Source organism: Entelurus aequoreus, linkage group LG15, assembly GCF_033978785.1.
Source record: "Entelurus aequoreus isolate RoL-2023_Sb linkage group LG15, RoL_Eaeq_v1.1, whole genome shotgun sequence".
In the NCBI taxonomy this organism is placed as follows: Eukaryota; Metazoa; Chordata; class Actinopteri; order Syngnathiformes; family Syngnathidae; genus Entelurus; species Entelurus aequoreus.
In genome coordinates, this window is record NC_084745.1 from 49618964 (window position 1) to 49646853 (window position 27890).

The 27890-nt window shown below is 37.6% G+C and overlaps 1 protein-coding gene across 2 annotated transcripts; it reads right to left on the bottom strand.

The window, feature by feature from the left end:
- Positions 1-49: 49 nt before the first annotated feature.
- LOC133630491 (DNA endonuclease RBBP8-like) lies at positions 50-27818 on the bottom strand. Of its 2 annotated transcripts, XM_062022102.1 has the most exons (19): positions 27668-27818; positions 25469-25584; positions 25301-25343; positions 22869-22964; positions 21238-21329; positions 19824-19893; positions 19523-19686; positions 16950-17045; positions 14050-14120; positions 12669-12736; positions 12347-12581; positions 6425-6530; positions 6270-6355; positions 6037-6142; positions 5798-5929; positions 4729-4774; positions 754-841; positions 541-682; positions 50-459 (listed from the first exon to the last, which is right to left on the bottom strand). In XM_062022102.1, coding segments are annotated over exons 1-19 (1857 nt in total). In that variant the 5' UTR covers positions 27670-27818; the 3' UTR covers positions 50-361. The 2 variants fall into 2 exon arrangements, with proteins under 2 accessions (XP_061878086.1, XP_061878087.1); XM_062022103.1 differs by lacking the exons at positions 21238-21329; positions 22869-22964; positions 25301-25343; positions 25469-25584; positions 27668-27818 and adding an exon at positions 20423-20543 and having other exon boundaries at positions 51-459.
- Between the last annotated feature and the right edge of the window lie 72 nt (positions 27819-27890).

The window sequence follows — 27890 nt, forward strand, 5'->3', positions numbered from 1 at the left end:
AGAATTAGCAACCAGAAAAACGTAATTCACTTATGTTTTATTTTATCAGCATGTGTCAATCTTAAATGAGCAAAGGTGAAAAAAGTAGTGTGTATTTTTCATATGTTTTTACATTATAAACAGTGCTTTAATAAGCGACCGACAAAATAAAATGTGGCCTATTTTGCACCTTTACTTATTCCTAATGATACAAGTTATGAATTAGCAACCAGAAAACTTAATTCCCTTAAGTTTTATTTATTGAGCACGTCTCAATCTTATATGCAGAGTAAATGAGCAAAGGTGAAAAAAGTACTGTGTGTACATTGAGTCAGTGCACAAAAAGAGCTTGATTGAGCTCCTTGGTGAACACACTAACTTGTTAGCTGTCCTTCTGGCTATTCTTTGGGGAGAAAAACGCAGCAAAAGGTTGCTTTCTTCGTAAACGAGACGACGGGGTCTTCTCCTCCTTTATATAACCTACAAACAGATTTGTTATGGCAATGGGTTAGAATTTCACAGGAACAATAGATGGTCTCCAAAGTGTAAAGACAGAGTGACCTCTTTCAATGCACGTCTGAGTCGACGGGAATCCGACTTCCCAGAAATTTTCCGGAGTGTTGGGCGGAATAAAGCGATAGCGGTGCCGAGAGCATTCGGACAGCTTCTTCTGCTTCTCCTCCTCTGGGAGATGGGCGTAATACTGGAGGAGTGAGCATCTTGTTAGACTTGGATTGGCACACAAAAAAGCTGTGTCTGGAATATTGGACTTACAACTTCACATTCTTTGCAGGTGGTGCCCTTCAGCTTTCTTCTCTCGTCTTTCTTGCGTACCACTGCCACATGTGCAAACGCCGGATGTCTAACCCACACAGAGAAACTTTGATTTAATAGGAGCTATTATACTGCTGTAAAGGGCGTCATAGAAGTGTTTGAGGTTAAATACATGTGACAGTGTTTCCCATATATTCATTTATTTGCAGCAGCCTGCCACGGAATAATTTGGACCGCCACAAATAGATTTGGTGCTACATGTTAGGTGGCGGTATGCTTCGTAACGTCAATTCCTAACACAACTGATGCAGGGAATCTACACTACCGTTCAAAAGTTTGGGGTCACATTGAAATGTCCTTATTTTTGAAGGAAAAGCACTGTACTTTTCAATGAAGATAACTTTAAACTAGTCTTAACTTTAGAGAAATACACTCTATACATTGCTAATGTAGTAAATGACTATTCTAGCTGCAAATGTCTGGTTTTTGGTGCAATATCTACATAGGTGTATAGAGGCCCATTTCCAGCAACTATCACTCCAGTGTTCTAATGGTACAATGTGTTTGCTCATTGGCTCAGAAGGCTAATTGATGATTAGAAAACCCTTGTGCAATCATGTTCACACATCTGAAAACAGTTTAGCTCGTTACAGAAGCTACCAAACTGACCTTCCTTTGAGCAGATTGAGTTTCTGGAGCATCACATTTGTGGGGTCAATTAAACGCTCAAAATGGCCAGAAAAAGAGAACTTTCATCTGAAACTCGACAGTCTATTCTTGTTCTTAGAAATGAAGGCTATTCCACAAAATTGTTTGGGTGACCCCAAACTTTTGAACGGTAGTGTATGTTGCCAACTTGGTGCCTAATCTACTCAAGGTATTAAAACACGTGCAAATGTGAAGCGCAAAAAGTTGCACGGCTTGTGTGCAAAACGTCTCTTAAAGGGGTATTACTAGGGCTGTGAATCTTTGGGTGTCCCACGATTCGATATCGATTTTTGGGGTCACGATTCGATTCAAAATCTATTTTTTTTCCAATTCAACACGATTCTCGACTCAAAAACGATTTTTTTTCCCGATTTAAAAGGATTCTCGATTCATTCAATACATAGATTTCAGCAGGATCTACCCCAGTCTGCTGACATGCAAGCAGAGTAGTAGATTTTTGTAAAAAGCTTTTATAATTGTAAAGGACAATGTTTTATCAACTGATTGCAATAATGTACATTTGTTTTAACTATTAAATGAACCAAAAATATGACTTATTTTATCTTTGTGAAAATATTGGACACAGTGTGTTGTCAAGCTTATGAGATGCGATGCAAGTGTAAGCCACTCTGACACCATTGTTCATTTATTTTTATTTTTATAAATGTCTAATGATAATGTCAATGAGGGATTTTTAATCACTGCTATGTTGAAATTGTAACTAATATTGATACTGTTGTTGATAATATTCATTTTTGTTTCACTACTTTTGGTTTGTTCTGTGTCGTGTTTGTGTCTCCTCTCAATTGCTCTGTTTATTGCAGTTCTGCGTGTTGCTGGGTCGGGTTTGGTTTTGGAATTGGATTGCATTGATATGGTATTGCTGTGTATTGTTTTGTTGGATTGATTAAATAAAAAAAAAGTTTTTATTTTTTTATAAATAAAAAATATAAAAATCTATTTTTCAAAAATGAGAATCGATTCTGAATCGCACAACGTGAGAATAGGGGTGTTTTTTTCCCACACCCATAGGTATTACTATGATTTTCTTCCTATATTAAAAACAGTTCCTTGTAGTCTCCATAACATGTAATGGTGGTTCTTTGGTCAAATTTTTGCATAAATTATTACCATCTCATCAGGATACACAGTTTTGCAAGCGGTTCAATTACGTGCCTCCACTTCAACTGTGTGAAGTGGAGGCACGTGTGAGATATAAATAACAATGGAAGTATAATTGTTTGTATATAGTATATAATTGGTGTAAAGGTTTAACACGTGTACAAGGATATTTCACATGCCTTTACTGTGTATATAATTTAACTGTGTTTATGTTGTGTATAATGTGTATTTATAATATGTTGTACAAAGGACATTTCATAATTTTCAGAAGTTCATCTTGTACTTGACATTGTTTATAGGGTTAGGCGCAATAAGTGTTCAACTTCAGCCTAAACCCTTTCGGTCTGCAACATTTTCATTTTCAATCTATGAATGTATAACTGTTTGTTTATTTTGTTGACCATTGACCGAAGAATAATAAACTAATCAACTAAAACTGTGTTTTCTTCCCGTCAGCTATGTTGTAGTTTTTAGCGCTTCATATCGAGTCTACTGGAAGACATAAGTAATATAACTCTACCCTAATTTGCATTAGTAATGGCAACAGCGGAAGATTTGCACATATGAGCAACCAACCCCCCAACCCCCGACGCTCCTGGTTTTTCAGCAATTGAACATGCAAAAATCAGCCAAAAAAAGCACCATTTAAAGATGTTTTAGTGTTTAAAGAATTGAAAAGAGATCAGCAGAGTTTACATACAAATTAAAATGAACCTGATTCTAATACATACCCCATTCATCCAAATTAATCACTATGTCTGTTTCAGTCACTACGGTATGTTGTTTAGTCACATGACTAGCGATTGTGCTAAAAAGACAGCGCCTGGAGACACTGTTCCGTTGTTCTTTACCAGAGAAATGCATAAATCAGGTGTGTCGAAAGCAATGTTCCCTCTAATTGTTCATGTGTGTGAGCAAACACAAAAACTCCCTGAGCATTCAGTGGAGCACATGTGAGCAACATCATACGTGGCAATACCAGCAGCACACCTGTCTCAAACCAATCTTTTATAATAACACTCAAATGAGAGGAGTCATTTTCATGAGATTATTTTGTAATATTAGTGATTTGGCCCACTTGTAATGAAAATAAAATAAATCTTGTTTTTCATAAGCTATGGATTAGTATTGTACAATATGTCTGGGTGGGGTTCCTGCTTTAGACTCATTTGTACCCCTTTCAGAGATCACATTTAGTTCCCCTTAAACATCCTCATGTTGCACAATGAAATGTAAGCATAGGATGAAGTGTGCGTTCCTGTAACTTTCTCTAGTAACAGCATTCCATGATTAATATCAATAAATTAACATTAATAATAAATGACAGTAGAATAAGCACACGTATGACTGAGGAGTCATAGTGTAACTTTGTGTGGTGTTTGAGTTGTCCGACTTTTTGTGTGGCCATAAACGCACCAGTGGCTTAGTGGTATACGTGTTGGTGACAGATGACAAGTTGGTTTTGGCCTGGTTTGTACGGCAGAAAATGACTAGTTTTTCGAGATAGAAGTTTTTTACTCATGTTTTTGGTGTGGTTATGGCCGAATATAAACAGTTTTGCTCGATAAAGTGATCGATATAATTCCTGTCCTCGAAGCATCTAGATAGACGTTACAATAATTGAACGGTGTTCAATTGAACGGTGTTGACGAACACCGTTAGGGCCGCTTGTTGTCACTGTCACTCAGAGTTGCATTGCAAAATTACACAGAATAAATGTGTTTATTTTGTTTAGAATTCAGATGGGATTTGATTTGGTGCGCGGCATATATTTGCAGAGGACGCTTGAGCAGTGCGCAATTGCGCAGGCGCGCACATTAGAGGGAACGTTGGTCGAAAGTGCGGCCTGGCGGCTATTTTCGTAACCCAGCTAATTTTTTGTGGGCCTGTGGGAGGCTTCAGGATTAAAAACAAATAAATAAAAACCCAACAAAAATCCATGAAGAGCCAAAGGGCATAATGTAAGAAGAAAATAAAGATGCGTCTTTAAAAGTGTATAACATGTCATCTCGAGCATAATCACTAATAGATTACAGTTCTGTTGCACTGTAAAGATGTGTCTATCACAGAGCTACTCAGTTGTACATTAAAAAGCACAATGTAATATGTCAAAGCAAAAAACAAAATGTAAGTAGATTTACTCACTTTACTTTGTTCATATGTGGGTAGTTTTCAGAAGACTCTTCTTCTTCTGGAAGGAGCAAAGACAATTTTTAAATGTGTTGTCACATACACAAACTGTGCACATTACCTGCAGAACTGAATCATAGAGGAGCTGTATAAACATTTGACATCAGTTTGAATCACATAATTGTAGTTCACTTTAGTACTACAATAATAATCCTATAAATCAGACCTGGGCAAATTAAGGCACATGAGCTTTTCATCCTGGCCCACGGGACATTCCCAAATATTTTTTTTTAGATCTTTAAGATGGAAAGTGTAGCTGCCATTATGATGTGCAGTGATGTTTTCTAATGACCGTAAGTCTTGAACTATACAAAGTATTTCAATGGTTGGAATCTGCGCTTTTGCATGATGTACCAGTTACTATGGTAATCTAATTACTTACTAAAATAATCTAATTAGTTACTATGGTTTTTAAGTCACAGCCGCTCAGACGAGGCACCAAGCAGTGTGGGTGGGGAGCGTTTCCACAGAGCGTCAGCCTGAAATGCGGGTGTTAGGGACAGACGCGGAAGGAGATTTTTACAACAAAGTTGTAAAGCTTAGTGATATATCAGATGTATCAGATTGTAGGTGGGGTTTTTTTACCCTTTGTGTTCATATTTCGCTGTGTTAGTTGCATTTTTGTTGCGTTTCGCTTGATTGTAAAATATGTCGATCGAGAGGGGGTGTGACGTTCATATGTTGTCAATATTCAGTGTTTTATCCGTCATAGTTAATATTGTAAATCCCCCATTCTTTATTTTCATGTACATTCTGGGTGTCTCATTCAGTAAAAAAAATAAAAAATGTCATTCTGTTTTTTAAGCCGATTTGTCATAACGTTTTTAGCATTAAGACATTATTGTGAGGTTTTGTATTGGTGTTTCTAAAAATAGATATACTGGCCCAGAGACACATTTTTTTCTCTAAATTTGGCCCCCCGAGGAAAAATAATTGCCCAGGCCTGCTATAAATAATGGTTCCACTTAAAATTTGACCTAATTAGACTGTCCAGGCATACTAAATATCTTCAAACAAAATATACCATTGTCCTCCTCTTGCTCCATAGCCTCACATGGCTGACTGGCAACTTGTGAGCTGTTGTAAGATATGTACTCCTCATGGCCGGTGGCGTCAAACATTCCATCCAGACTGTCGTTGGCCTTCTCCCCGATTCCTTGGTATGCAAAAAAAAAAGAAAAAAAGTCAGGTTTTAGCACGGCACGCATCAATCAATCAATCAAACTTTATTTGACAGCAAACGTTGGAATGCGAGTGATTCACCGGAGACACTGTGTTCTTCTTCCTCGTCATTTGCACGTCGGCCTTGGAGCAAACTGTGACTGATCCAAGTGCAGTCACTGTCAGGCAGTTCTCCGTGTTCTTCATGCTTGAGTACAAACAAACGGCAAATGTATCATGTGATTGTAGCTACCAACAGCAACGAGAAAAACCGCACCGACTGGGTGAAATGGCCCGCAAACTAAGTCTAAGACGTCAGGAACAAAAGACTGTACCTCAACGGCTCCCCGCTCACTGTCATACATTGAAAAGTTGAGCGCAGGGTCTATGCTCCACATGTTCTCCACCGTGTGCGTCTTCTCTGCTCAAAGAGCAGATCCCATTAGAACAAACAGGTCACCCGGAGTCAAGAACAGAAAAGTGGTCTTACCTTGTCTGTGTGAAGAACGGTGGCCATGAAGGTGGTTTCGTCTCTGGTCCAGCAGTCTGGAGTTAGGCTTCTTGAAAGCTGGACTCCCACAGTCAACACTTTGAACCTGTCAACATTGAGTCAAAAATAAACAGTTGAATTATGGCGAATTTGGGGTAAAAAAAATATACTCTGAATTTTGTGGAGGGGTGGGGCCTGGGCCAACAAAGATACAGATACAGACAAAAAGGGGCTTGTTCTTTCACATTTTCATTGATTTGTAGAAAAAGAACACTTGATGGAGGTGGGTATTTTCAGTATACAAGTAGACCCTTTTATGCATAATTCTGTTCTATCCATGTTCCGTACAAACAGCACGTACACAGAAAGGGTGTTCACAAGCAAACAGTCGGGCGAGTCTAATCAGAGCTGTGACACGAGTGGGACAAGGTTGATAAATGGTAAATGGGTTATACTTGTATAGCGCTTTTCTACCTTCAAGGTACTCAAAGCGCTTTGACACTATTTCCACATTCACCCATTCACACACTGATGGCGGGAGCTGCCATGCAAGGCGCTAACCACGACCCATCAGGAGCAAGGGTGAAGTGTGCCTTGCTCAAGGACACAACGGTCATGACTAGGTTGGTAGAAGCTGGGGATTGAACCAGGAACCCTCAGGTTGCTGGCACAGCCACTCTCCAAACCGCGCCACGCCGTGATGATGCATATATGTTTTTTAAAACTGACTTCTTAAGGTTACAAAATAGTTGTATTTGTAAATTGGGACAACGTTGATGTCTAACGTTGGATCCATGTTGTTGGTTGGGAAATGACCAAAATTCAATGGTCAAATCAATGTCACAACCTGACCTTGAATAAAGCAGTGGTTTTCAACCACTGTGCCGCGGTATGCTAGTGTGCCGTGAGATACAGTCTGGTGTGTCGTGGAAGATGATGCCCATACATCCATTTTCTACAGCTTATCCCTTTTGGGGTCATTTTACCTATTTGGGTTAAAAATATTATTTGCAAACCAGTAATTATAGTCTGCAAATGATGTGTTGTTGTTGAGTGTCGGTGCTGTCTAGAGCTCGGCAGAGTAACCGTGCAATACTCTTCCATATCAGTAGGTGGCAGCCCGTAGCTAATTGTTTTGTAGCTGTCGGAAACAGCGGGAGGCAGTGTGAAGGTAAAAAGATATCTAATACTTAAACCAAAAATAAACAAAAGGTGAGTGCCCCTAAGAAAAGGCATTGAAGCTTAGGGAAGGCTATGCAAAACGAAACTAAAACTGAACTGGCTACAAAGTAAACAAAAACAGAATGCTGGACGACAGCAAAGACTTGCTGTGGAGCAGAGACTGAGTCCACAATGTACATCCGAACATGACATGACAATCAATGTCCACACAAAGAAGGATAAAAACAACTGCAATATTCTTGACTGCTAAAACAAAGTAGATGCGGGAAATAACGCTCAAAAGGAAGACATGAAACTGCTACAGGAAAATACCAAAAAAAGAGAAAAAGCCACCAAAATAGGAGCGTAAGACAAGAACTAAAACACCACACACAGGAAAACAGCAAAAAAACTCAAAATAAGTCAGGGTGTGATGTGACAGGTGGTGACAGTACACCTACTTTGAGACAAGAGCTATAGTGATGCATGCTTGGTTATGGTTTGAAGTCATATCCAACAATTGCGACAACGACTTTTTACTGTTAACGGAGTTTCCTTTTTTAATGATTTCAGCTGGTGGTGGGCCTCCGGATTTTTTCAACGCAAAAAATGTGCCTTGGTTCAAAAAAGGTTGCAAAACACTGGAATAAAAGTTGTCAAAAAGCATGTTGTTTCAACTTTGTATTTGTGTTGTAGAATATTGGTTGGAAAATGACTAAATGTCAATGGTACAAACAGCACGTACACAGAAAGGGTGTTCACAGGCAACCGGTCGGGCGAGTCTAATTAGAGTTGTGACACAAGTGGGACAGGCCAAAAGTTTGGACACGCCTTCTCATTTCAATGCGTTTTTAAAAAAAATTTATGACTAAAATTGTAGATTGTCACTGAAGGCATCAAAACTATGACACCTGTGAAGTGAAAAACTTTTCAGGTGACTACATGTTGAAGCTCATTGAGAGAATGCCAGTGTGCGAAACAGTACCGGGTAATCAGATCAAAGGGTGGCTATTTTGAAGAAACTAGAATATAAAACGGGGTTAGTACATTTGCCTCACAATATGAAGGTCCTGGGTTCGATCCTGGGCTCGGGATCTTTCTGTATGGAGTTTGCATGTTCTCTTCCTCCCACCTCCAAAGACATGCACCTGGGGATAGATTGATTGGCAACACTAAATGGTCCCTAGTGTGTGAATGTGAGTGTGAATGTTGTCTATCTATCTGTGTTGGCCCTGTGATGAGGTGGCGACTTGTCCAGGGTGTACCCCACCTTCCGCCCGAATGCAGCAGAGATAAGCTCCAGCACCCCCCCGTGACCCCGAAAGGGCCAAGCGGTAGAAAATGGATGGATAGATGGATAGAATATAAAACATGTTTTCAGTTATTTCACCTTTTTTTGTCAAGTACATAACTCCACATGTGTTCATTCATAGTTTTGATGTGACAATCTACAATGTAAATAGTCATGAAAATAAAGAAAACCCATTGAATGAGAAGGTGTGTCCAAACTTTTGGCCTGTACTGTATGTTTTTTAAAACTGACTTAATGTTACAAAATAGTTGTATTTGTAAATTGGGACAACGTTGATGTCTAACGTTGGATGCACATTGTTGGTTGGGAAATGACCAAATTTCAATGGTCAAATCAACGTCACAACCTGACATTGAATAAAAGTTGTCAAAAAGCATGTTGTTTCAACGTTGTATTTGTGTTGTAGAATATTGGTTGGAAAATGACTAAATTTCAATGGTCAAATCAACGTCACAACCTGACATTGAATAAATGTCTCAGCTGAGTTTGAGGTAACAGCAGAAAAGGTAAGAAAGTAGTATTCTCACCTATTCTTTGTGTGCGCACAATAACACCGGCATACAACATACAGTGACAAACAAATACATTTTTATGCAGCTCTGTATTCTAATGTTGTGGCCGGGTGACTCTATGTAATATTTATGACGTTTATTAGGTGAAGTTTCTCTTCCATACATAATTAGCAGTGTACATTTTCAAAAGATAAATGATGGTACTTTTGGAGGGGTGGGGCTTGGTTTCATTTGACATATTGCATATAGACTCAGAAAGTGGGTTATAAATGGGACTTTGGAGCCAAATGTACAACAAAGCATATACAATACAAAATATCTAGACCAGGGGTGTCAAAGTCAAGGCCCGCGGGCCGGATATGGCTGAATGAATGAATTATGCCCACACTTTTCAGCAGGCGAGCTACTTTTTAAATGACCGAGTCGAAGGGATCTACCTCATTCATATATATAATTTATATTTATTTATTTATGAAAGAGACGTTTTTGTTAACAAATTAAAAGGTGTTTAATGATAATACAAGCATGTTTAACACATATAGATTCCTTTCTTTCCTGAAGACAAGAATATAAGTTGGTGTATTACCTGATTCTGATGACTTGCATTGATTGGAATCAGACAGTAGTGCTGACAACGTCCACATTTTTTAAAGGAGGAGAAAAAAAGTCCTCCTTTCTGTCCAATACCACATGAAAGTGGTTGCTTTTTGGCATCTTATTTGTCCAGCTTCAATACTCCTTTTTATACACTTTACAAAAAATACATTGGCGGCAAACTCCGTGGCTTGCGGGCTTGTGCACGCCAGCTTTCTTAGACTCTTATTTTGTTAGCGCAGGCAGTATAGAGCAGCGCTTTCATTGTGAAGACAGGAACTATGTGGTCGGTCTTTAGGGTTTTGACAGGAGGTGTGGTTGAAATAAAAACTGTTTCTCGCCTCCCTGACGGGCTTTTTTTCCTTCACACTGAGCTCGCAGCAGCCAGCATCATCTCACAAGACCCTCGGGTGCCGTGAATGTCAATCAAGTGACGTCAGTGTTTCCCACACATTCATTTATTTGTGGCGGCTCGCCACGAAAGAATTACGTCCGCCACAAATAGATTTTTTTTTTGGTCCTGTCCAGCTTCTCAGGCAAATCATATAGTTGATGTAGATGCCCATATAGGCTGTTCAGATTTACTTTACAAAAGAGAAGTGTAGCATACTTCTCTTGTTGCCTTATTTGTATTTGACCACTACTGTTTTCTGTTTATTTGTTACTGACTGTGGCAGGACACCTCTGCCTCTGTTTCACTTTATGTTGCTGGTAAATAATATGGTTGTAGTAGTAGGCTAAAGTTAAATTATTTAGTATGCACTAATAAAGGGGCAGAGCTTTAAGAGACATTTTAGCTTTTATATTTTATAACATATATTTTTTGTAAGAACCACAATTAATAAATATATTTCAGTGAATAACTTATTGTTCAAATCTGTATATAAATATGTACATAAAGTGTTGTAATTATATTGTAAAATGGATGGATGGATGGATGGATGGATGGATGGACGGACATTAAAAAATAAATAAATAAATAAATAAAAAAATAAAAAATAAAACAAAACTGTTATTATTAATTAGTAAGTATACATTTTTTGAGCCTTTTTAGAGAAAATCATATAGTAGTAAATTAAGCAAATTAATCGATGATGTCATGGTGACCACGCCCATAGCCACGCCCCCACCGCCACAGGTATCCTGGCAGTTTATGGGAAACACTGGACGTCATAGTGAAGATTTTTGATCGCTAATTTCTAGGACTATTTTTTCAACGCCTGGTTGGCGATCGACTGACACACCCTCCGCGATCGACCGGTAGCTCGCGATCGACGTAATGGACACCCCTGATCTATGGCCCCCTGGATGATATTTGATTAGAATTAGAACCGGCCGGCGGGCCACAGCCGCCTGCCGCTGTTTTGCACGCACCAATACTCCATCAGTGTTGGCGCTAGGAATTTTCAAAATGGGGTCCCTGGGACCCCATCAAGTCATAAAAATGGGGTCCCACAGTACATTTTTGGAGTCCCACTTTTTTTGCAAGCATTTTGAAAACAAATGATAAATGTATGCATTATCCTGTTATATCTCACATCTTATATTGTGTTTTGGAAAAAGGCTGTCATAAACGTTACTTAATTCATAAAAAAAAAAAAAAACAATACAAAAAAAACCTAATTTTTATGCATATATAAATGTATTCAGTTATAAACATTCATTCATTTTCCTCTTTCCTTCATGGATCTAAACTTTACCGCTGCTGGTATTCTTTTCTATATTTTTATTGTAATATTTTCAGAATGTGTTTGTTATATTTTTGGCCAAAGTAAGACAAAAATCAATCTGAAGTTGTCTTTATTTTTTAAGTTTTAATGCCACGATTTTAATAGTCCGGCCTGCGTGTGCACAGATTTTCCTCAAGGCGGCCCCTGAGCTAAAATTAGTTTGACACCCTTGATCTAGACCAAGAGCAAATATTTTAAATGTATATTCAATCATCATAGGTCCCCTTTCCTATGTGCACCCCTAGGACCTCAAACCAGCATTACATGTGTTCCTTACATGATATGACCTGGACATTGCATTGCTGCAGCAACGACATAATCCCATCTGACTGTTTATACCGCCCCCATTCTCTTGTCCTACTTCAAAGCTATAAAAAACTACTGTTATTGTACTGCTTTTGTATGTACCAACTATTCAGTTGCAGTGACCAGCACCATCTCTGCACTTTTCTATTTGGCTGTATAATGTTCCAACAAAATTGTGTTGACATGTATAACTGATAATATGACAATGACGATAAAGGATTGATAGATTGAACGTTGAAGTATTTTCCCCCCCAATGTCTAATAATCTGTTTAGTGAGGCTTGTACATTTGTGGTATGAAGGCAAACCTTGCTGTCAGGTGGCTGCTTGAAGCTTTGAGTGTGAACAGATCTGCAGGTTTGTTTCTTCTGCTCCACTTTGGGTATTCGCCCCTTTGGTTCACCATCTTCCTTTTTCTGTTTCTCTTTGCAGGTAAAGTCGGCGATGGTCAACTTTTTACCGGGAGGGGAAAGAGTTGAAGACTTGTCCGTGGTGGAGTCTGGACTTTGGACGGATGTCGATGACGGGGAGATGCGACGAGGCCTTCACAAGGGGGCACATTATATTTTGAATTGTAAAAGTGGTTAAAAGGACAGTCTGTGTGTGAATGTTTTGTCATCTTGTCCTTACTTCAGGTGAACACCTGTCAACAGAGAAGATTTTGGGACATTTTGCTGTCCTGCGGCTTCCACAGTTTTCTAAAAAAAAAGAATATAAAAAAGAAATGTTAAAATTTAAATGCTAACAGTTAGCATATTAGCCAGATAGTGTCAAGTAACAAATATACAGTTGCGATCAAAAGTTGACATGCACTTGTAAAGAACATAATGTCATGGCTGTCTTGAGTTTCCAATACTTTCTGCAACTCTTATTATTTTGTGATAGAGTGATTGGAGCACATACTTGTTGGTCACAAAAAACATTCATGAAGTTTGGTTATTTTATGAATTTATTATGAGTCTACTGAAAATGTCACCAAATGTGCTGGGTCAAAAGTATACATACAGCAATGTTAATATTTGCTTACATGTCCCTTGGCAAGTTTCACTACAATAAGACACTTTTGGTAGCCATCCACAAGCTTCTGCTTGAATTTTTGACCACTCCTCTTGACAAAATTGGTGCAGTTCAGCTAAATTTTTTGGTTTTCTGACATGGACTTGTTTCTTCAGCATTGTCCACACGTTTAAGTCAGGACTTTAGGAAGGCCATTCAAAAACCTTAATTCTAGCCTGATTTAGCCATTCCTTTACCATTTTTAACGTGTGTTTGGGGTCATTGTCCTGTTGCAACACCCAACTGCGCCCAAGACCCAACCTCCGGGCTGATGATTTTAAGTTGTCCTGAAGAATTTGGAGGTAATCCTCCTTTTTCATTGTCCCATTTAAAGCAGCAGTTCCATTGGCAGCAAAACAGGCCCAGAGCATAATACTACCACCACCATGCTTGACGGTAGGTTTGGTGTTCCTGGGATTAAAGGCCTCGCCTTTTCTCCTCCAAACATATTGTTGGGTATTGTGGCCAAACAGCTCAATTTTTGTTTCATCATCATATATACACAGTATAAAACATATGATAAAATATATGTATACATTTTAATCTAAATATTAAATTAATAAAAACAACATTCAAAGGATAATAGTAGAAATATTAATGACACAGTAAAATAACAGAAAGATGATTAATGACGTTCTTCATCTAAATGGGAATATATGAACATCCTCGCAGTCTGCATCCTAATGACAGCAGACTTTGTACATTAAGTGGTATTTTATTATGTTTGCTGGCCCTCACAAAGTCTGCAGTTAGTTATATTTAGTGATGAAGACAACATTCATCGCCGTGTCTCTCATAATGATTGTGAACGTTAGGCAAATTCCCCAAAAAAGTACAGTTCCACTTTAAATTCGATGGAATGAAAAGCGGACAAAAAAGGGCAAGACATTACTCTCTGTGAATGTTTTTCGGCATTCCCGCGATGACTAAATAAAGGAGCATGAACTTATCTTACCAGGTGACGTGTGTTGACAAGTTCAAGGACACAAGTTTCTGCTATCACTTCTCCCCCGTTCTCTTCCTCTCCTGACATCAGACAGACACCAGTTTCAGCATCGACACAGGTCACATTATTAAAGTACATCCACGGTTTCAAATCAAAGCAAAACAAGGATCATCGTTTATGGAGGGCAGACAATCTTTAGTGTCCCGCTCGGGGGATATCCCTTAAAACGAAACGAGTGTGTGATCAAACCTTAATTGTAATTACTTTTTGATTAATTAATAGCAATCTTACCTAATAACCTCAGAGGAACGGCAAATATATACATGCTTTAGCACTTAGCACAAGGAAAAGTTTTTTTTTGGAACAGCCTGAGTGATGAGCTCAAACACTGTTCAAACGTTGAGCATTTTAAGGAATTGTACAAATCTAATATTTTGGTTCGGTATAGGCTTGTTTTGAATGTGAGAATGAATGACTTACATGACTTACCGGTACTTATGATGATATATTGAGGTAATTGTAAGCACAATGTTCTGGGCAAATCCAGTTATGTGGATCCAAATGAATGTAATAAAATGTGGTTCAGAGGAAACTGGATATCATTTAAAGTTAACTACCGTATTTTTCGGAGTATAAGTCGCTCCGGAGTATAAGTCGCACCGGCCGAAAATGCATAATAAAGAAGGAAAAAAACATATATAAGTCGCATTTTTTGGGGAACAATTTATTTGATAAAACCCAACACCAAGAATAGACATTTGAAAGGCAATTTAAAATAATAAAGAATAGTGAACAACAGGCTGAATAAGTGTACGTTATATGAGGCATAAATAACCAACTGAGAAGGTGCCTGGTATGTTAACGTAACATATTATGGTAAGAGTCATTCAAATAACTATAACATATAGAACATGCTATAAGTTTACCAAACAATCTGTCACTCCTAATCGCTAAATCCCATGACATCTTATACGTCTAATCTCTTACGTCAGGGGTGTCCAAACTTTTTCCAATGAGGGCCAAACACGGAAAAATTAAAGCATGCGGGGGCCATTTTGATATTTTTCATTTTCAAACCATAACAAAATATATGGATTTTTTTTTTTTTTTTACCTTTAGGGGTCCCGGGGACCATAAAGGGTTCAAGTCATTAAAATGTTAAAAACAAGTCGAATTATTATTATTTATTTTTATTTAACACTTACAGTAAATCTCTACAGTATATCAACTTCAGGTTGGTATAAAGTTAAAAAAACCCACAAAGGTTTTATGCCTTTTCTGTCAAAGACAACTTAGTTTTTTTTATAATAAAACTGAAATATGCAGTATTTCCCCCACTGCCCAAAACATTCAGAAAGCAATGTTTGATGTGAAGTACTTAGAGCCTTAAAAAGATCAATAATGTAGGACACCATTGATTTTAATTCATTATTATTTTTGAGTAATCACAGTGAAAAGATAAATAAAATCCCATTAAATATAGTTGGGATCCAAAAGGTGCCCCACTCATAAAGTGATACATTTTTATGTTATTTTTTTTACTTTCAACACTTAAGTTACGAGATCAACTTCAGATATATCTGTCCATTTTACGTTTGAACTATTATTTTGTTTGTTTTATGCTCTTTTGTCAAAGAAAATGTTGATGATTTTGTATGGCAACCACACAACATTTTGTGCAATATTTTCCACATAAAACATTTTAAAGTGAAATATTTGAAATAATTGGAGCCTTGAATAGGTCAATAATTCATTATAACATTGATTATTAAATTTTTTTTTGAGCAATGGCAAAAAAAGAAAAATAAAGATAGACAAAAGAAAAAAACAGCCTGCATGGCAGCTTTGTGTCAACATTGCAACTTTTTCTAGTTAGATTTCACCTCATTCCACTTTTTTTAATGGTTTTTTTAATTTTTGCAATAGCATTTCCAGTATGTGTGGCGGGCCAGTAAACAATTAGCTGCGGGCCGCCAATGGCCACCAGGCCGCACTTTGGACACACCTGTCTTACGTGAATGAGCTAAATAATATTATTTGATATTTTACGCTAATGTGTTAATTTCGCACATAAGTCGCTCCTGAGTATAAGTCGCACCCCCGGCCAAACTATGAAAAAAACTGTGACTTATAGTCCGAAAAATACGGTATGTAAAAAAAGGGGGGTGATTCAAAAAGTTCATACTTCTTCCCTGTTAGAATAATTGTATCTAAGTTATCACAAAAACTTTGTGTTTCAATGAGTTCCCGGCGAGAAGCCAAAACATGTCTTTGAACCTACCAAGAAGAAGGCTTGTAAAACTCCACTGTGTAGGGGGGGAGCAACATGAAGGTGTTCTGTTTCTTTCATGTATTGTAATCAACAGAAAGATATTGTCTTGACCCAGGAACTACAAAAAGCGAAGAGGAAGCAGGACCAGACTCCCCTCCAGGCACCGCTTTTTTGAACTGTTTTACGAAACTCTTTTACAACCTCTTTTTTGAACCGACCTTTTCTTTTGAACTGTTTTGTAATCAAAGGCGATGGCTGTTTACGACCCCCGTCCCTTTGGAAGCAGCTGTTGCCATGTGGTCATGGAAAGTCCAAATCAAAGAAGGAGGCGTACAATCTTTTGGCAGAGCGTGCTGAGACCAGTGTCCAGGCGTCTCTCCTCAAATTGAGCCAAATTGAATTCTGTCTCTGTTTAATTCCTTGCTTCTTGTCTCGTATAATAGATGTCATCAGTGTTTGAACCTGACATTCCCATTACCCTTTTGAGATGTGCTTAAATTGATTGCCTTTTTTTGTGAAATAATAATATTTCCATTGAGCACAAGACTTTCCTCTGGAGATACATATGTATATTATGTACTACACGTATGATATGGAACTGACTATGACATACTCAATAAACAACAAAAATCAGTACCTGCAATGTGGGATGTTTCCATTTCACACGTGTCAGGAACAAGTATGTCTGTTCTTTTGGCATTTTTTGGACCACCAACCAATTCGTTTGTTGGATCTAAAAATTAAAAATAAATAAAAATGGGGTCACAAATAAGATTTTACCTTATTTGTCCATCTCAGGTTCTTCAGAGACCATAGACATTATGATACATTGCAGCGTTTCCCATACCTTCATCTATTTATGGCGGCCAGCCAATAGTAACTTTGGACAGCTACAAACAGATTTGGCTCTCGCGAGTTAACACATCATCGTGGATCTTAAGAGTTGCATGGATTTCCGACAAAAAATTATGTATGCTCAAATCCATAAAACTTTGTACGCACAGTTTGAGATGCATTAAAGCAGGGGTCGGCAACCCAAAACGTTGAAAGAGCCATATTGGACCAAAAATACAAAAAACAAATCTGTCTGGAGCTGCAAAAAATGAAAAGCCGTATATAAGTCTTATAATGAATGCTACACATGACGTAAGTGTCTATATTAGCTATAATAGCCTACTTTCAAAATGACTATGGCTGAAGCAAATCTTCGTTGAATGAAATGTTGAAATTCAACATTTATTCTACACATTTTTACAACATTCAAAACCATTAGTAAATCAGAGGCTACTCAAAAGGTGAGATAACTGGAAATTACTGGCTTTTAATGGCCAAAGGTATAGATGTGTGTGTCCAAGTTAAAGAAACGGCAGGCTGTCTTCTTTTAATAGATTTATTACAATCTTTGGCAAGCTAGGTAATGTTTGCTGTGGTCTGGAACAACATGGCACACAAACAACTATCTGAAATGCAGCCAATATTACATACATACACAATGTGTCATAAGACATGCGACGCTAAATTATATACAAAGAGGATAAAAGTAAAGGATATTAAATGAGCTCAAATATAACTACAAATGAGACATAATGATGCAATATGTACATACAGCTAGGTTAAATAGCATGTTAGCATTGATTAGCTTGCAGTCATGCACTGACCAAATATGCCTGATTAGCACTCGACAAAATGAGACAAAGAAGGAGTGGAAGATTTTACATGTAAACAAACTGTTGCATCACAGTCCACACTATGGTGAGTTCTAGAACATCAACATGTTCTATCTACACTTCTGTTAAAATGTAATAATCACTTATTCTTCTGTTGTTTGGATACTTTACATTAGTTTTGGATAATACCTCAAATATAGGTATTAATCCGATACCAAGTAGTAACAGGATCTTACATTGGTCATACTCAAAGTCCTCATGTGTCCAGGGACATACTTTCTGAGTTTATAAACATAATATAATGTTTAAAAATTATTTTGTGACGATAAAAAATATAGATGTAATCAGAGTAGTATCAACTAGATATGCTATTGTACTTGGTATCATTACATTGGATGTCAGGTGTAGATCCACCCATTCAGGGGTGCTAGCTTTTGTTAGCGGTGACGCCAGTGAGCTATTGTATTCTCATACGGTGTCTAGTGAAGCATGTTTAGCTATTCCTCGTCCTGCAGGGATGATACTTGTAAGAAACTCACTTTATTTGTCGCCATGATTAGTGATTTAGAAGTAGCTAAAACACTGCTGACTGCGGATGGACGTTCGTTGCTATCTAGCTAGCCATGTCTTAACACACCTCGTACTGAGGGTGTTTCAGTGTTGTAACTTAATATTTATCGTCAGTTTTGTTAGAATAATTATGTATAAGTTATCACACAACTCTTATGCTTAAAGGCCGTTGCTATAGTTATTATCTATTGTGCTCAAGTTGTACTTTTCTTTCTGTGCGAAGGCACACAACTTGTTATCTTCCACTGCAAGTTGCCTCGTAGCAGCAGTTTCTGTTTTCCAGACTGCTAAACAGCCAAGGACGGACATCAAGTACCTCAACGAAGATAAAACGACAACACGCAGACAAAGCAGAGCCAGGGCCAAATCTCGAGCTCAACACATTTGCATTCTGAATAATAATAATAATAATAATAATCACGTATTGTGTCTACTGGGGCTGCTTGCGTAATATGTGTCCCCTCCCTTTAGAAGCAGCCTCAGTGATTTTAACTAGGGAACTCCTGAATAAATAGAGGAGCGCGTGGGACTGTCCCTTAGAGCGTGGTGGGAGACTGTAACGGAGTGTGCAGCCCAATACGTTTCTCCTCATGAGCAAAATTGAACTCTGTCTCTGCCTGATTCCTTGCCTCTTGTCTTGTTTAATAGATAGTTTGGTGTTTGAACCTGACATTTTTTAGGCCAAAATGCGTGCATTCTCCCTTTTCTGTCCACACACTGTTTCTGCTTGTAAGTACTCGGTGATTGTGCGCTGCCGAACATGCTCCTCTGCTCGTAAAACCAGCAATGTCATGACGTGACGACGCGCCGCCATGCTCATTGGGACCCGGTACTTTTCAAACAGAGTATAGTACCGTTTTTTATTCTTTAGTACTGCGATACTAATAGTATATAGTACCGGTATACCGTACATCCCTACACCCCACAAATAGATTGCAGTGCTTTGGTAAAAACTGTATTGAACTATACTGACCTTTGAAAAGTGACTTTAACTTGAATGAAGGCTCTTCTGCGTAGCGAACATGTCTTCTCTTCTCACCGGTTTTACGTTTCCTCAGTTTGTTGGCCAAAGGAAGCGAGCTGGCCAGAACCGGTGAGTCTGGGATGATGCCATCTTCCTGTTCCTGGGGATCGGAGCTGATAATGGCATAAATATCACACATCTACCGTGTTTGATTAGAGAAGTGACAAGCCCAAAGGAGAACATGGCTTGGTCAACTAGGTTTGTCTACAAAATGATTCTCGTTGTCTTTAAATGATGTTCCAACACTCACCAATTCTTAAACTTTTCCAGCTCAGTGTACAGTTTACGATTTTCATCTTCAAGACATTTATTTTCATGCTCTGTACAGATACACAAAAATTTCATTAGTGTGAAAACAGCGTTTTAACATTTTTTATTAGTAAGATATCCAGTATCCTACACGTAATTTTACAATAATAACAAGTACCGTATTTTTCGGACGATAAGGCACACTTAAATCCTTTTGATTTTTTCATTCACAAAACTCGACAGTGCGCCTTATAACCTGGTGCGCCTAATTGGTACACGGTGAAATGATAAATGTGACAAGTAGATGGCAGTCACACATAAGAGATACATGTAGACTGCAATATGATGGCAGTCACACCTAAGAGATATGTGTAGACTGCAACATGATTCAAGTAAACACCAAAACGTTATATGTTCCATTGAAAATATAGAACATTACACACGGCACTCAAAAATCTATCAAAATTTTTTTTAGTACGACAAGAAGCCGCACCGCTTGATGGATTGTACTGTGTGTCAACATACGAGTATTATGTTGTGTGTGTATAAGGTAAGACATTATCTGGCATTTTGTTTTATGCAAAGGAGACTTTTTTTTACCTTCCGGTACCTGCTGGTATGTATTTGGGATCTTCATAAGTCCTGAAAATTTGCGCGAGTCCGCCTTTGTAGTCCGTGCCGACAACGTAGTCAATAAGCTCCTTCTTTTTCTCTATCTTCTTGTTATGGGACATTCAACCTCCACTGTTGCCCTTTCAAATATAAAATAGTGTAAAGTTCTTACTTACATCTGTCAGTAAACTCGCCATGAAAGTGCTAAAACATACCGGTATAGTGAGTTTACATTATTCACCCAAGGAACTTTAGTTATTAGAGAATTCCGGTTGGACGGTTTTTCACGGGACACATTTCTGGCCTTCTTGTTGTTTCCGGATGAGGAGATGCTGCTCCGTTATCGATTGAAGTAAAGTGTGAATGTCATTAAAACAGTTAGCGCCATCTTTTGACACTTCTTCCACTCCCGTCCTTGCACGCTACACCGCTACAACAAAGATGATGGGGAGAAGACGCTGTCGAAGGTGAGCCACGTAAATAAGTCCGCCCACTAAAAGGTGCATCCTGAAGCAACTGTCAGAAAGCGACTTGAAGATGATGTGTAAAACATCTTCTATGCAACATTTTGACCAAAGAACCACCATTACATGTTATGTAGACCACAAGGAAGTCTTTTATATTTAGAAAAAAATAATAATAATATGACCTCTATGCGCCCTATAATTCGGTGCGCCTTTTGAATGAAAATAAACCTGACTAGACCCGCTCATCGGCAGTACGCTTTATAATCCGGTGCATTTTATGATCCGGAAAATACGGTAAATAGGCAACATTTTATGACTAATCCACATCACACTCACTCATCTTGGTGATAAGCCGCTCATTTTGCTCTTGACTACTCTTTAGGTTACCCTCCAAGATTAAACAGCGATCACATTCTCCCGTTCGGAGTCTGAACACAGTAGAAAGAAAAAAGGCAAAAAATTATTATTGAGGTCAAGTGTCGATATCAGCATCTTTTAATATTCGTTATTGAGATAACTGTCGTGCAGTGCACTTAAATACAGTATGTAACAACAGTGAATACCGCATTAAATCAAAAACGAAAAGTTTGCAGTGTTTCCCACACATTCATTTATTTGTGGCGGCCCGCCACGAAAGGATTACGCCCGCCACAAATTTAAAAAAAATGTTTTTTTTTTTTTTTGTCCTGTCCAGCTTCTCAGGCAAATCATATAGTTGATGTAGATGCCCATATAGGCTGTTCAGATTTACTTTACAAAAGAGAAGTGTAGGATACTTCTCTTGTTGCCTTATTTGTATTTGACCACTACTGTTTTCTGTTTATTTGTTACTGACTGTGGCAGGACACCTCTGCCTCTGTTTCACTTTATGTTGCTGGTAAATAATATGGTTGTAGTAGTAGGCTAAAGTTAAATTATTTAGTATGCACTAATAAAGGGGCAGAGCTTTAAGAGACATTTTATTTTTTATAAGATGTATTTTTTGTAGAACCACAATTAATAAATATATTTCAGTGAATAAGTTATTGTTCAAATCTGTATATAAATATGTACATAAAGTGTTGTAATTATATTGTAAAATGGATGGACGGATGGATGGATGGACCTTTATAACAAAACTGTTATTATTAATTAGTAAGTATACATTTTTTGAGCCTTTTTAGAGAAAATCATATCATTGTAGTAAATTATGCAAATTACTCGATGATGTCATGGTGACCACGCCCATAGCCACGCCCCCACCGCCACAGGTATCTTGGCAGTTTATGGGAAACACTGGTTTGTGTGTATTAAAACATGTGCAAACTTGATAGAACATGCAAAGCTGATCAATTAATTTATTGAGTTAGAAATAAAAATATTAGACGTATCGTCTGTCTAGCACTTCCATTTTTGAGTTGATGAAAGACTAAATGGCTGATTTGGAGCTTGCAGAAAATGTGGTACAGATTATATTTGTGTGCTTCATGTTTTACAAGCACACACATTGCAAAACACAACAGGTTGGAGCATGAAAAAAAAGTGGCTTACGCTTTTTTTTTAACTTGATTAATGGTCCTAACTTACTTAATGTTATGTGGAGGGCCCCAATGACTAGGTTTGCTTTAGGGCCCCAAATGACTAAATCTGGTTATCATTTGTGCATGCAACCGCAACATGCTCACAAAGAGTACATGCAATTTTATAGGTTGTGCATGCTATTAAGCATTTGTTTTTTGCGATCTTATTAGTCTTTAGTTTGACTTTGTGGATTATTTTATGGTCACCAACCTGTGACTCAGCACTTTAAAAGAAAGCAAATTATAGCTTTTTGTGTTTCATTTATACAACTGGTAACATTTAAATGGTACTTTCTTTATGAAGCATGACCTCCACTCAAACAGTCTGAACACAATGCTATTTTGTGGGCATAATGTTTCAATTGAACAGCTATATAAATGCAAATATTATTTGGTCTAAATAGTTACCTGTCCTCTAAAAGACCGATGGCATCCTGCAGAGTTTTGGTCTGCTCCTTCAGCTCCTGGTTACGAGTGTAAAACACCTCAAGTCTCTGTGCGTCTCTGTGACAAACAAATAGTCTGTTAGGGTGATATAAATCGGACTAGAGACTAATAAATCACACTTAGACATAGCTGGGGTGCAATGTTTATAGATTTTGACTCTACAATTATGGCCTGAGAAAAAATCACGGTTTCACGATAATCACAATTACTATGCTTTGATTATATGCTTTGTCTTGAAGCCGCTTACTTATATATGTAATAAATCTTTATCAACTGGAACTTTTCCTGACAAAATGAAAATTGCTAAAGTTATTCCGATTTACAAAAATGGTGATAAACATATGGTCTCAAATTATAGACCTGTGTCTCTACTACCTCAATTTGCAAAAATTCTTGAGGAATGATTTGTAAATAGACTTGATGAGTTCATTGACAAACATGAGCTACTGAATGATCATCAGTATGGGTTCAGGAGTAATCGATCTACATCCCTAGCGGTGATGGACTTTGTAGAAAACGTAGCTACAGCAATAGAAAAGAAGCAACACACAGTTGGAGTATTAATTCACTTATGTAAAGCTTTTGACACAATCGATCATTCCTTAGTACTGCAAAAATTGGAAAACTATGGCATAAGAGGTGTTTCACAACAGTGGTTAAGTAGTTATTTAAGTAATAGATCTCAATATGTGGAAATTAATAAGACTAAATCACAGCCAAGAAGAGTAACTTGTGGGGTTCCACAAGGCTCGGTATTGGGACCTAAATTATTTCTACTATATTTAAATGATATTTGCTCAGTATCTAATAAATTGAAATGTATTATGTTTGCAGATGATACAAATGTATATTGTTCAGGAGAAGACTTGAAGGAAGTGTTGAGGATGTTAGAGGTTGAGTTGATTCAGCTAAAAAAATGGTTTGATATTGATGAGTTGTCATTAAATGATAAGAAAACTAAATTTATGGTGTTTAGTGGTGTAAGGACAAATTGTGAAGCAAAATTTAAATTAAATCTAGTGGAAATTGATATGAAACTAAATTCTTGGGAATAATAATTGATCATAAATTATGTTGGAAACCGCATATTGAATATATAAAGGGAAAAATATCCAAATCCATTGCTATTCTTTATAAAGTAAGACACATGCTGAATAAGAAATGTCTACATATGTTATATTATTCTTTTATTTTTCCATATTTAACATATTGTGTTGAAGTTTGGGGAAATGTTTATAGAACAAACGTAGACCCAATAATTAAACTTCAAAAAAGGGTAATTAGAATAATACACAAAGCGTGCTACTATGAACATACCAGTCCATTATTTATAAGTTCTAATGTGTTAAAATTTTCAGATATTGTGTTTTTAAAAACAATGGAAATTATGTTTCGAGTAAAGAACAACAGCCTTCCAGCTTGTATTCTTAAGTTATTTAAATTAAGAGGAGAAAACTATAATTTACGGGGATATTGATTTTTGAAATAGGTAAAGTAAGAACGAGTATAAAATACAAATGTATTTCAGTTTTAGGAGTTAAATGGTGGAACAAGCTCAGTGATGAGTTGAAGACATGTACTTCTTTGTTAAGGTTTAAGAAAACATTGAAAGGTGAAATAATTAAAAATTATAAAATATAGTAAGAATTACTTTCATCCCATTGATTTTTTTATTTATTGTGATGTTCCAGGCAATCTTATTTTCAGTGGAGGTATAGGATAGGCAAATATAAGCTTTGGCTTCAGCCTATTCCTTTTTCGGTCATTCTTTTTATTTTATTTTTGTGTGTAAATGTGTATCGATTGTTAAATATGTATAATTTGTACTGTTAAACTGGTCACACAAAATGGTTAATGGTTGATTATATGACCAAAACTTATTTCATTCATTCATTATTTTCACAACAAAAAATGTATAGAATCAGACGTTCGTCACAGATTTATTAACTGTTTATTGCGGTCAGTAATAACAGTAATCAAATAAGATTATGATAACTGTACCAAATAATAAATAATACAAAAAAGTATTAATAAGTTAATTACTGTACTATCCTTATAAGATTAAGATTAACTTTATTGATTCCCCCAGTGGGAAATGTTACTGATGTGGGTATTAAATTGTCAATAACTGTCATCCATGCCTATTTATTTATTTTAAAATGAATTTAGGAATATCGTAGTACTTTGTGGTTCCTTGTCCTGAATTCACGCGATTTCTACAACCCCACATGACGGATGCGTGGCCCATTTCGCACAGAAATAACAATGGAGGCGTGCCTGGATAAAAGTGTTTGCATACACGCTTCGCTTAGTTTTGACACACAAGATGGTGGATGTTGCATCGGAAACCTATCTATAGTTAATCGTTGCTAGATAGGAGCTCGACTACTCACAAGCACCGATCTTTTTTCAACTTGCTTACTTTCTCCTCCAGTTCTGCAAAAACAAACAAGTGCAAAATGATTACCGTAAGTGTCGAGCAGAGCAAGCGTGATATCTATGGATCCTCATCCAGGTGTTTGTTAAATACACATTTAACAAACATGGCACAGTTGTCTTACCCTGCAGTGTTTTTTCATGGCACTCCCCAAGTTGTTTCCATAAAGTGTGAAAGAGGTCGGTGGGTTTGGGTGTGCTGGTGGGGCTGTTCATCCTGTCATTCGATGCCGGAGTCGCCCTGCGTGCCAAAATGTTCCATCATTGGTGCAGGTACAGTCGTGGTCAAAAGTTTACATACACTTGTAAAGAACATAATGTCATGGCTATCTTGAGTTTCCAATCATTTCTACAACTCTTATTTTTTTGTGATAGAGTGATTGGAGCACATACTTGTTGGTCACAAAAAACATTCATGAAGTTTGGTTCTTTTGTGAATTTATTATGGGTCTACTGAAAATGTGCTGGGTCAAAAGTATACATACAGCAATGTTAATATTTGCTTACATGTCCCTTGGCAAGTTTCACTGCAATAAGGCGCTTTTGGTAGCCATCCACAAGCTTCTGCTTGAATTTTTGACCACTCTTCTTGACAAAATCGGTGCAGTTCAGCTAAATGTGTTGGTTTTCTGACATGGACTTGTTTCTTCAGCATTGTCCACACGTTTAAGTCGGGACTTTGGGAAGGCCATTCTAAAACCTTCATTCTAGCCTAATTTAGCCATTCCTTTACCACTTTTGACGTGTGTTTGGGGTAGGGATGTCCGATAATATCGGACTGCCGATATCATTGGCCGATAAATGCTTTAAAATGTAATATCGGAAATCTATTTATTTATATCTGAACCTTATTGCTCCGTTGTCCTGCACTACCATCAGCTAATGCAACGGAATTTCGTTCTTATCTGTACTGCAAAGTTCAAATTTGAATGACAATAAAAGGAAGTCTAAATCTTGACGGTAGGCATGGTGTTCCTGGGATTAAAGGCCTCACCTTTTCTCCTCCAAACATATTGCTGGGTATTGTGGCCAAACTGGTCAATTTTTGTTTCATCTGACATCACATGGACAAAGATAAGACCTTCTGGAGGAATGTTCCGTGGTCAGATGAAACAAAAATTGAGCTGTTTGGCCACAATACCCAGCAATATGTTTGGAGGAAAAAGGTGAGGCCTTTAATCCCAGGAACACCAATTCCTACCGTTAAGCATGGTAGTGGTAGTATTATACTCTGGACCTGTTTTGCTGCCAATGGAACTGGTGCTTTAAATGGGACAATGAAAAAGGAGGATTACCTTCAAATTCTTCAGGACAAGCTAAAATCATCAGCCCGGAGGTTGGGTTTTGGGCGCAGTTGGGTGTTCCAACAGGACAATGACCCCAAACACACGTCAAAAGTGGTAAAGGAATGGCTAAATCGGGCTACAATGAAGGTTTTAGAATGGCCTTCCTAAAGTCCTGACTTAAACGTGTGGACAATGCTGAAGAAACAAGTCCATGTCAGAAAACCAACACATTTGGCTGAACTGCAACAATTTTGTCAAGAGGAGTGGTTAAAAATTCAACCAGAATTGATTGATTGAAACTTTTATTAGTAGATTGCACAGTACAGTACATATTCTGTACAATTGACCACTAAATAGTAACACCCGAATAAGTTTTTCAACATGTTAAAGTCGGGGTCCACGTTAATCAATTCATGGTGAAGCTTGTGGATGGCTACCAAAAGCACCTTATTGCAGTGAAACTTGCCAAGGGACATGTAAGCAAATATTAACATTGCTGTATGTATACTTTTGACCCAGCACATTTTCAGTAGACCCATAATAAATTCATAAAAGAACCAAACTTCATGAATGTTTTTTGTGACCAACAAGTATGTGCTCCAATCACTCTATCACAAAAAAATAAGAGTTGTAGAAATGATTGGAAACTCAAGACAGCCATGACATCATGTTCTTTACAAGTGTATGTCAACTTTTGACCACGACTGTATGTCAACAAATGGGGGGGAAAAGTTCGAAGTTGGCTTCTGCGCATGTCCGATTTTTCGAGGTCAAAGTTCGTGCAGGATAAACAAAGCCAAGCGACTCCATACTTTTTTTTTTAAAGTAAACTTCGTCAGTTCGTGGTTGGTTTTTACTCTTTAGCGTGAATAGTAGTAAATATATTTCAGAATTATTGTTTATTCCTGCTTCGTGTATATTTGTCAATAGGCCGAAAGACAACACTAAAATGAAACGTCCTTCCGCAGCGTTCCTGTTTTAGAAAAGCACCGAGCTGCGACATTCAAGTTTGAATTATAAGCAAAATAAAATACTCACATAGACACAAAAGGTTTTTTTAAATGTTCCGGCGTACAAAAACATGTTTGGAAACGATGCTTCCTGGCGAGAAATAGACAGGAAGAAGCGTAGAGGGAATTGCAAATCGCCGCGCCGCAATGCCTGCCGGGTAAAGATTCTTCTTCGTATTTTAAACATAGCTCATGTCGGGTTCATTAGTAGCATACTGCCATCAAGTGGAGGGAGTCGACCACCGGCTTTT

Bases quoted from the DNA above. Each gene is read 5' to 3' on its own strand.
- LOC133630491 (XM_062022102.1), bottom strand. The intron at 22,965-25,300 runs GTGAGTAGTCGA...TGTTTGTCACAG, and splicing joins TTGAAAAAAGATCGGTGCTT to AGACGCACAGAGACTTGAGG. The intron at 6,356-6,424 runs GTAAGACCACTT...CTCTTTGAGCAG, and splicing joins CCGTTCTTCACACAGACAAG to AGAAGACGCACACGGTGGAG.